The 11,565-nt window shown below is 41.2% G+C and overlaps 1 protein-coding gene and 1 pseudogene across 1 annotated transcript in view; both read right to left on the minus strand.

Moving 5' to 3' along the window:
• The window catches only part of PPP2R5A (protein phosphatase 2 regulatory subunit B'alpha), a 91,740-nt gene extending 81,788 nt beyond the window's left edge, over positions 1-9,952 (minus strand). The window contains exon 1 of the mRNA XM_059995012.1: positions 9,052-9,952. Within this exon, the coding sequence (XP_059850995.1) occupies positions 9,052-9,235 (184 nt within the window). The 5' untranslated portion in view covers positions 9,236-9,952. The remainder of the gene's footprint in view (positions 1-9,051) is intronic.
• On the minus strand, positions 3,240-3,339 carry LOC132416218 (U6 spliceosomal RNA; annotated as a pseudogene).
• Positions 9,953-11,565: the final 1,613 nt, after the last annotated feature.

Genomic DNA, 11,565 nt, shown 5'->3' on the forward strand with positions numbered 1-11,565 from the left:
CCACTCAAGCTGCTGCTCCTTCTTCTTTGATCATCATCTAAATGATGGTATTCCTTGCCCTCTTCTCATTCTATATACATTTTCAGTAAGCAGTTGCATCTCTTCAAATGCCACCTTTAATCTAAAGCTCCTAAATTCTTATTTTTAGCACAGATTTTTCTACTTAGCTCCAGACCCAAATATCTAATTTCCTACTAGACTCTTCACTTCTATTTCCACAGGCACTTCAACCTGTCCCACAGACAACCTGTCCCTGTCTTCTCCCACATCAGATCTTCCACTCTTTTTCCCTTTCAGTAAATTGCTACCATACATCTAGTTGCACAAGTTAGAAATGTATCATCATTGATTTTTCCCTCTCACCAAGTCCCCCTGTGATACCACCTATCCCCACTTAGATAAGGCCACCATCATCTCTTGCCTGGATTACTGGCCAGCATTAACTAGTATTCTTCACTCTCATCTCCCAATATACTCTTCACACAACTGTCAGGAATAAGTGCAGGACATGGCATCAAGGCTGTTACCTAGACACTAATTGTCGCTTCAGTCTCTTCTCTAGCCAGTTCCCTATTATAATATTCTTTATCACGGCCACATATATTGCTGGCAGTTCCCAACATACGCTATGCTCACCTACCTCTGGGGTTGCCCATACTGTCCTTTAGGTGGACCTCTTAGAACCCATGTGTCTTGGTCTAACACGTCTGGCCTTTCAGGTCTCAGCTTACCTGTCACCTTCTCCAGGAAGCTTTCCCTGATCTCTCTCCTCTCTCTCCTCAAAACTGAGTTGGGTCCCTCACACACCCCCCTAGGCTTTCACTGCTTACTCTTATCACAGCACTTGTCTCTAATTGAAACCACCGGCTTACATGTCTATATTTATCCCACCAGACTCTAAGCCCCTAAAGACATTTAATTTTGAAAGAAAAAGCATTCATCATTTTATTCACTTTACTGAGTAAAAGTTTTAATCTCTACAATGGTTCACCTAAAATTTAAGCACTATGAACATCAAAGAGGAAAATATTTCTGTACTAGACTTTGAAAGCAAAGTATGTATCTAGTTTCACAGCAGGGAAACAAAATCTTCTTCCTCTGGCTAATTATAAGAAGAACAGTAGTACAAGTTAAAAAAAAAAAGCAGGGGCTTCCCTGGTGGCGCAGTGGTTGGGAGTCCGCCTGCCGATGCAGGGGACACGGGTTTGTGCCCCCGTCCGGGGGGATCCCGCAGGCCGCGGAGCAGCTGGGCCCGTGAGCCATGGCTGCTAAGCCTGCACGTCCAGACCCTGTGCTCCGCAACGGGAGAGGCCACAACAGTGAGAGGCCCGCGTACCACAAAAAAAAAAAAAAAGCAAATATATATTCCTATAGAAATTATATTTTATTTTACTTATGACTTCAACAGATGTTTATCTTTAGAAAAGTCTGTTTGGAAAATTATGTTTTAAAAAAACACCCAGTTTTGCTAAATCAAAATTCAGAGCTTATGACAAAAACTGTCTCATCCTTTTGACTTTATCAATTTAGAGGCACAGGATCAACCATGAGTTCAAATAATCATCATCTTCTGGTAACATCTATAATTCTAGAATATCCGTCATCAATGAGTGTGAATCAAAGGCAAATCCAATTAAAAAGAGAAAATGTATCATTTTTAAAGCTATATTTAATATTTTATTATCCTGTACTACAAGTTAAGCCCAGTCATTAAAAAATTATAGTTTCATACACCTAACATCTTTTTAACTATCGTTTATGCAGTTTCCTCACTAAGCAAAATCTGAGAGAGTATCTAACAGCTTAAAAACCCTGTACTTCTTCTCCCTACCTTAAAGAAAGCTTTTCTGATGAAATGACAAGATAGCTATTTATTTAGAACAAGAGTGAAACTCATTCCCAATGAAAGCTAAACCAGAATGACTTCTGAGGTCCCATTCAGCACTGGAAGGCTCAACTAGATATAACATCACAATAATGTTACAGTAAATGCAATTAGCATCACCATTCCAGTAGGAGGAGTGAGTTCCCAAGAAATCCCTTGCCTTCAGTATCCAAGTTAGAAATAGGTTCTCTGAATTTTATAATGTGAACCTATCATATGTGGCAAACTACAAAAAAAAAAAATCCTAATAGATTTCTTTAAGAAATCTGATCAAAATTGCAGGATTTCTAAAATTCACCATTACACGAAAAAACCACATAAACAAATTCCTTCAAGGAAAAGTTCAAAAATATATATAAAAAGTGGTTTGAAACTGCTCATTAGTGAATACCCTGCCCAGACAAGCAGAGCTTATTTCACATAAACCTAGCCTGTCATGTAAAACTCTTTCAGTAAAGCATTTAGGTTCCCTATCACATAATAATGCACTGAAAGTAATTATATATTTAAAATCTGTTCCTTTCATCTCCTTCAAGGACATCCTTATAAATAAAGACTGAGCCTCAAATTTAGAAATTACTGGAAACTAGTTATTTCAGTTTACCCGATATTTACATAGTTGTCCACATCTGGAAGTCAACCCAGTATTACTTTTCCACACAGACCTTACACAATACTTTTCCTAGAAATAAATCTATCAATAATGTTACACGTCACTTAAACCAGTCACTGGCAAAGCACAAATACAGCAGCAAACAATCCTTTGTTTCAAACCTACATTTACTATTTATTATCATGGTACTGAAAACCCAAAATTCATAACTTTGAATCAGATTTACGCACAAATATATTAAAACAAAACACAAAACAGAAGAGAACCCATCTGCTGGTAGATAGCACAGAACACCACTGAAGGAAGCATAATCAATAACGGGGGATGTGTGTAGAGGGAGGGCCAACAGGTAATTTCTTAATCAAAACAGTGACTCCGCCTACATGACCACACTTATTATGCACAGAACACCGTATTTGGTACTATAATAGGATATGAAAACACAGATAACTTCTGCTTTCACAAAAATTTTACCATCTCATTCTGGAGGGAGAACATCACATCATAACTGACACTGACTCAGCACAACAAATCAACAAATACAGGTATCATTCAAACTGGTTAGCAGAAAGGCCAAAGACAAAAGAGAGTTATGGAATATAAGTGGCCCCAGGTCCTTGCTGCCCTACCTTCAGTAAAAAACTGTGGTCAAGATTAAGATGATAGATGTAAAAACACTCTGACGAAAAACATTTCTTTTTCCTTTTTCTTTTTCTTTCTAAAATGCCCTGTTTATTCTGCAAAAATCTGGAATACTTCACAAATCTGTGTGTCATCCTTGGGCAGGAATCATGCTAATCTTCAATAGTTTCAGTTTTAGTATTATGTGCTGCCAAAGCAACCACAAGAAAAACATTACTTGGCGCTAAATAAATATAAGGCATGACCAAAAACAGTTATGATCAACAATATCTCATCTGTTCAACATCTAATAGTCAACATATACACTAGTAATATTAGTTCTAAATCTTCAAGAGGCAGAACAATGCTGTGAACATACAGCAAATATCAGCTTTACATTCCAAATTGGTTGGGATTATCATGCTACCCTGAATGATGAGATTAAAACTAGGCAAACTGCTATCATATGTTCTCATTTTTACTTGACAGCTCAGCCACAGCTCTGAAAATCACAGAGAGAAAAAAAAACACGTGACCACCTTGTATCAAAGGATAATACCTGGTTTTTAATTATGATAACTACAGTAAAATCCAATAGAATCAACTCATCACACCTAAAACTCCAGAATCCAAGAGCACTATCCCCTTCAGGAAAGTAGCTGATTAGCCATAGGGGGCAGCAAAGTTAAGAGAGTGAAAAGTAAATAGCACGAGGTGAAGTGAGGGCAGGAAATGTTAATAGGCTGGGTAATGAGCCGCAAGTATCCAGAGAAAAGGACAAAGTCTCAATTAATGAATTAAATCAATAGATAATGCCAAACCAGTAATTCTCAACCCTGGCTGCATATCAGAATCATCCTGGGAGCTTTCAAAAATACAAATGCCTGCATCCTACCTTAGACCAATTTATTTAGAATCACTTGAGGGTAGGACCCAGGCACTGATGTTTTTTAAAACTCTCTAAGTGCACAGCCAGGGTTGAGAACACTGCTAAACACATAAAATTAAAATAAGGTAGTTTATATCCCCAGCTTTTTACAATTTAAAAAGTTAAAATTGTAAAAACACACAATCTATTATTTCCCAAATGTATGATTTTTGTTGATAAACCTGTCTTTGTCATCCAAAGAGAGGCAATACCTCATTAAAGACTAATTCATTTTTGTGATTTTAGCAGGGGAAAATATTATTCTTACAAGTAAAAATGATTAAACTGAAGGTCAAAGGGGTTAAACAACTAGCCCAAAGCAACTGTGACTCATCAATGATACAGGAAGACAGTTTAAGTGTACTATTTACAGGATGGTACTCTATCCCAGTGATCACACTATTTTACTTAAATACATTTTACTGGATTCTCACTTTACAGGCACTTCATAAAAGGATCCAAAATTCAATTAAGAATCAGAGGAGGTAACAACATTGGGGGAAAAAGAAATTTGACCCTAAATAGGAATTCTGAAGATGTTAAATTAGACTTAAATGGAAGTTTTTCCTTCATGTGAAGGCCAGCAACAGACACTATATTAATTTCTCTAGAAGTATATCCTTAAAAAGTTTTTAAAAATTTAAAAGTAAGTCTACCAGAAGAAATATAATATTACTTCCAGAAGACAGTCCTAAAATAGGTAAAATGTTATATCCCTTTGTAAACAAACATTTTTAACTTATTCAGATGAATTTCAACTCTCCTTTATTGCCACCCCAATTACTAAAACGGGTTTTGGGTTTAGATGGAATGAAATTAATTTTGAAAAAAATCTATAAACCTTAAAAGTTCAGTCAGTAGTGTCCCTCACCAGCACAAAAAAGTTAAGTTAGTTATGAAATTTCAAATCGTGTCGTTGTTCTTGTTCCAGATACCCTAAAAGACCACATACATCAAGAAAAACAAAATTTTTTTTTCCCTATAGGTAAGCAAAGCACTTCAAATGAGCACCACTGTTACTGGACTCAATACCTCCAGTGGGACCCAGGTTCTAAGAATATACCAACCAAGAAACTGAGGAAACTTGGTAAGTTCTTTACCTCATCTGAAGGGGACTTCAATCTCAAAGCCAGTTTCATTCTGTTCTTTGCCATTTACTGGCTGTCTCCCATAAGAAATGCACATCTATACAATTCTACTGGCTAATTCAATTTCTCTGCTTGATAAAAAACTTCTAACTACAACTTTCAATATTTTAAATAGTCACTCTACCCTATTTCCACATCCACACTTATGCTGATGTTACAGCTTCACCTCATTTCACATAAATCATATGTGAAAACTGATTATAAACAAATTATACATTAAGTACACTAGCAAAGTTTACTATTTATGTGAATCCTTCATTTAGAAAATACCTTTGATCTGGATTTTCAAATATCAAACAGAATGGGAACTAACATTCTTTGCCTATTTTTAGGCACTAATTACATTATTTCACTTAATCCCCCAAATCCTGGGGAGATAGAAGGTATTATCCCCATTTTAGAGATAAGGAAAGCAACTCAGAAAGATTAAAATTTTACCTTTGACCCAGGGCTGACCCCAATGACCCAACTCTATGATACTGCTCAAATTTCACAAAGCAGGATAACAGCAAAAATACTGAAATCATTTAACCTGGGTACCGGTGTCAGGTGCAACACCATCCAGATAAGTAATCACAGGCCTGAAACTAAGCTGTTTAAGCCTCAGCTTTCTCATCTGCGAATAATACTGGTCTTGCACAGAGTTGCTGGGATAACACAATGAAATATAATTTTTGTAAAAATACATTGAGCTACGGATTGTCACAATATTACCTTAGGTGTGAAAAAGCAAGGGCTATCGGGGATTAGATGTTACACAACTTTGGACTATTTCACTTATTATGAGCAATACTGTTTTTATAATTTAAAAATATAAATAAAAGTGTAAAATAATTTGTAAATGCTATATAACTGTATGGCATCTACTATTTTACCAAACCAATCCTTCTAGAGACTTACACAAAAAAGGTTAAACAGACTGAAAAGCTTCCAATTAACTGATTTTTTTTTTAAGTTAAAAGTCTCCTAACTGTTGGTTACCAGAGGAAAAGTTTAAGGTAGAAAAATTAAGTACTATACTAATGAAAATTTAAATACAGAAAAAAATGATTGACAGAATGTTCCTACCTTTATTTTCTAATACCTAGTTCTCAGAGGAACTTACAGAATTAACATAAGAAATTTCAAGTATTTTGGAAAAAAAAAATTTTTAAGCTATAAAATATAAGGCAGTTAAGTTTGATGACCCACATAACAGTTTCTCATTTTTAAAACATCCTTTTAACAAGGCTTGTTTTTTAAATACTTTCTGTAATAAAACAGAATTTTCTCTGAACATTTTCACCATTAAAATCCTGCAACCCACTTACTAAATTATTTCACACGAATAACTTCTTATAGATTAAAAAGTGGGATTATTTTGTTACTCTTTACCCATAGCATGCTTTAAGGAAAATAGCTGGCACCTTTCCAGTTTAGATTCATGTGGACAAAGTGTAACGTAAGCAGGTTGGCATAAACACTTAAAAGATTTTGGATGGCCACAGACATTGAATCACTCCACAGCAAGATTATATTTCAGAGCAGGAAGAAAAATTCTCTTTCATACATGTATTACAGGGCTTTCCACTGGTTTTTGTTAAGGCCACAAATGGAAAAAACTACTACTGACAGAAAAAGCACTCAACGTTGTGGTATCAAAGACACTGCCAAAGTACCAAATGAAGCAACTGAATTTTTAAAAAACCACTTTTCAAGCATTTTGGCATCTGGAGTACAAGTAGTTTTTCCTAGTGGGTAATCTAAGTAAGAATCTTATTCTTCAATTAAATTTACATAAATTTATCCTGAATACGTAACTTTGCTTATAAAGAATACTATATTTTCATAGAATAAATAAACACATAGAATAAAACTAAAGTTCCAATTTTATTTTTTTCTCTACTAGTGAGCAAAATACTATAAATAAAACATTCAATGACACCTTCAACTTGTTGAACTATACACCGTGAAACCTGGATGAATACTGACTCTGCATATTTTTGCTAGGCTTTTAAAAACAAAATATATTAAAACTGCATCTCCTGGCTTGAAGCAACCATATATCTAATATTCAATTATTTTTATTAAATATAAGTAAATATTATATTAAAAAAGACAATATAAGGAACATCTTACTAAAAAGCAAATTAAAGAAACATGAAAGAAAAACACTAGCACCAAACCTTCAAACTGCAAAAACAATTTGCCAATTTAATGAAAAAAAATTAAAAAGGTAAAAATATGTTTTAGTTAAGTTTAAAATTTTAAATTCATGAATAGTAGTTCAATGTCCTAATAGGTAAGATGATATTCTTTTATAGCTATCACATCACTCAAGTATTAGTCTTGGCAATGCCTACTACCATTGTGGTCTACCATTGACTATGCTATGTAAATTTTCACAATTTTTGTATGCTAAATAGCAAATGATAAATGCAGTACCACAGGCTACACATCTTAAATAAAACCTTCTTTCAAAAGTCAGTTTGATTCTGGCTGTGGGATGTCTTTAATTTAGAAGCACCCCAAGAGGCAGGGCAGTGTAGGATCTGAATGGGGTTCCAGAGCTATTGCAGGTCAACTGTGATTTGATCTGGGGTTTTCTTTAGACTCTTAGCCAAACTAAGGCTGGATTCATAGGCCCAAAGACAAATCAGAACCAGACTGGCCTTAAAGGGGATGCTGGAGCTTTTTCAAACTGATAGAAAAACCTGCTGAACATTTATCTATTTCAGTATGAACTTTTCATTTCCTGGCCTTGCAAAACAGATGATCTAGATTTCTATCAGGTTTCTTTTGTCGAAAAGAAATTTCGAATGTTTAGTACCATTATCATCTTGTTCCATGATATTGCCTATCTCATAAAAAGCAAAGACATTAAAATTATAAAATTAAAAGGTAGTAATCCACAAAGAATAAACTAGAACACCAGGAACCAATTTCTTTCTTTCTTTCTTTCTTTTTTTAATCCTCTAAACCTAGTGGGAAAAAGCAGTGAGCCAAAAGGAGTGCCAAGTTCTCCTGCAAGGCATTGACACGGATACCAATCTGAATTACTGTACAAACCTACAAAGTCCCTGGAATCACTGCTTGGCGAACTAAGTTCCCATTCCATTGCAAAGCGACACTATCTATCCCTTAACACCTCTCCAAGTTTACCGTGGTATCTTCTAAGACGATAAAGTAGTTTAAGTTTTTCTATTCTTTGGGCTAAAGGGAACATTTAAATCTAATGACCCAGTAAGTAAGACACTACACTGGTCAGATTTTTTAGGCTTTTTCTATCTAAAGGCCAGGTAACTCCTAACTCCTATCTAAAGGCCAGGTAACTCCTAACCGGTGTGTGCATTAGGATTCCCGGTCTGTAAGACTCTTAGGAACCATCAATGGGAAGGAAAGTTAGGGAGAGAGTGCGTACAGGCGCTTTATAATTGGAAAAGTAAAGGATTGGCTAAGAGTGGCCGAAAAGAGGAGGCAGGTCTCAGAAAGGGAAGGTCGGAACGTAAGACAGGTTGTTAAAGCAAGATGGGGACGGGCAAGGCTCGGGGAAGAAGAGTGAAGCACTCTACCCCTCGGGCCGCAAGAGGAGAGCTCCAGTCGCAAGGGCAGGTAAAAGAGCGCGCAGGTGGGGAGGGGTGCCTACCTCCTCCAAGACCGGAAGAGCTGAGGTGAACCCAGAAGTGAGAAAAGCAAGGCTCTTAACAGCAAACCTGTTTGAATCAAAGGGGGTGGGAGGACGCCAAGGAAGCATGGGGAACGCGACTCACACACTCCGAGCCCCAGCTGGGCAGAAAAAACCCCCAGAAAGAAATGACTCTGGCGGCGCGGAGGCGAGCCCCCACGTTCCTCCCCGGGCTGCGCCCTCGGAGGTTACCTTTGAGCTGGGGCAAGGGGTGCAGCTCCGGCTGGCTGCCCTGGCTGCGGAACTGCGACGAGCCCTGCGAGCGCTTCTGCCTCTGCGCTTTGCGCACCGATTTCCGGGTGAAGCCGTCCACTTTCTCCGAGGCCGAGATGGCGGCGCTGGCAGCCCCCGCCGGCGGCGGCGACGACGACGACATCACCACGGCCCTGGTGCTTGGCAGCTCCGGCTGCTGCTTGCACGGAACGGGCAGCAGCAGGAGGAGGAGGCGGGGGAGAGGCGCCGAGAGCTCGCGCCCCTCCGCCCCGTTCCCCCGGCCGCACTGCCCTCCCGCTCCCGGGCGCCGCCGAGCTTCTCCTCGCCGCCCACCGACGCCTCACGGCCACATCTCAGTGCCGGAGGTTCCTGGTCCCCGACGCGCGGCGAGCTCCCGGGGCTGACGGAGGCGAGGGCGGGGGTAGAGGGGGGGTGAAGAAGTTGTTGACTCCGAGTTCGGAGGGCTGGTGGACGGGAGCCCGAAGTTTAGACAACTGAGGCGAGGACGCTGGGGTGCGGACGTCGAACGCGCCTCTCGTCCCTGCAGCCTGGGTCGCCAGCCGGCCGGCCCGCCAGCACCTCAGTGGCCGCAGCTAGCGCAGCCCGCCCTGCCTGGAGCCTCCTCCCGAGGCGCTGCCATCGCGGGTCCCCTCCGAGCCGCTGTCGCCACCGCCGCGGTGTCCGCTCTTCCCTGTCAGCGCCGACCCCTCATCTCCCGGGGCGGTGAACCGCCGCCCCGGCCCTGGGCGCGCACACACACTCGCTCCTCGAAGCGCCGAGCAGTCCGAACCCCCTCCCCCACGCGCCCTTCCGCAGCCCACAGAGAACCCCTGGCGGGCGACCGCTACAACTTGAGAAGGTGCTGGGTAGAGGCAAGGGGGGAGTGTGAGTGCGTGTGCGCGCGCGCGCTAGGGCGCGCGGCCAGGGGGAGGGACCGCGCGGGGGATGGGGAGGGAGGAGATTGACTGACAACTTCCGCGGGGTCCCGCCAGCCTCTCGGAGGCCCGGGAAGGAGTAGGGGGTGGGAAAGCACGCCAGCTCTCTCAGCCAATCGCAGGGCTAAGCGGCAGCAACGGGGTGAAGCTTGGCCTCCTGCAAGGGCTATCAAACTGGGAGGTGAGGCAGAGGAATGGGGCGTGGTTGTATGACGGACCTCGGCTACAGCCAATCGTTAGTGAGGATGACAAGCGGAGTGCCACTCTCACGTCAGAACAGTGTAACTAACTCTCTAATGATTGAGGGGAGGTGCGCCTCCACCAGCGATCAGCTTTGCACGCCTGCGCGACAGCTCCAGGCTATAATTGCGCTCCTGACAGCCTATGAGAAGACCGGGAAACTAGAGGAGGGAGTTTAGAGAACAAAATAGACTGTGCCCATCCTTTCCTCCCCTCTCTACTGGCCAATGAGGAACTGAAGCGACTGGTGGAGAGCTTGAGGGCTGGGGCGCGAAAGAGAGCCAGGTGTTACATCACTGAAAAGGGGTGGAGCAAAGGCCTGGTAGGGGGTGGAACAAGCAGTGTGATCGATGGCTGAAGTAGTCCCACGGAGGAAGACGAGGAAATGAACTTGTCCAATCAGAGCGAGGTGCTGGCCTCTGTGGGCGGGCCTTGGAGCCTCGCCTGCCCTAAGCCGCGCACTTGGAAGTTAACGGGATAAATTTATAGCTCTCTGGTGGCTCTAGCACTGCACTTCCTGAGAGCTGTTCTAGCGCGAGTTTGGGCAGTCTGGCGTACACTACTGAAAAGAGTTTCCCAGATCCACACCCTGCAGGAAGAGATTTATCATTTCCAATTTAGTATCCTACTAATTTTCACTCTTCTTCAGCCGGAGGCCTTCAGCTGCTCCAACAGGAAGAGTACAAATTGGCTGATCTGTGGTTTGTGGATTTGAGGGCTTGCCATTTACTCTTACTGGGATCCCCTGTAGATTCCATCCAGATTTTAAACTTTTTAAGGACAGGGACTACTGGTCATCTTAGTTTTTTTGTGTGGCGCTTTCTGTATAATGATGCTTAATAAAAATAAGTGAGCTGAACAGTCTGTCTTCTCTGCGGCTTGGCGGACCCCAATCTCCATTTCTCTTCCACGAGCCCCAGACCTCTTCCTTTCGACAAAATTAAAATGGTTGCCATATATTTAAGCAAAACTATCTGATGCATATGTACCGAAGATGCCAACTTTGGGTAGGAAGTTGGATTCCAGATCTAAAACCAAACACTACTTTAAAATACTTCCTTCCTTACATTCACTGAGTGGTGAAATCGTACACAAGCCTCCTAGTCAAGGAGGTTCAAACCTCAGCAGCGTCTTTGAGACCTTCCTCATCAAATCAAGTTCCAGATCGTGTTGAGTCTACCTTCACAAACGTTCAAACCAAGCCTTCCTTACAATTTGCACAACCAACCCACCAAATATAGTTCAGGGCTTTCAAAGTCACTGCCAGATCAGTCTTTTTAAATGCCAAATTTTCTTATTGGCATGTGTGAAGAACCAT

The sequence above is a fragment of the Delphinus delphis genome, chromosome 1, assembly GCF_949987515.2.
Source record: "Delphinus delphis chromosome 1, mDelDel1.2, whole genome shotgun sequence".
NCBI lineage: Eukaryota > Metazoa > Chordata > Mammalia > Artiodactyla > Delphinidae > Delphinus > Delphinus delphis.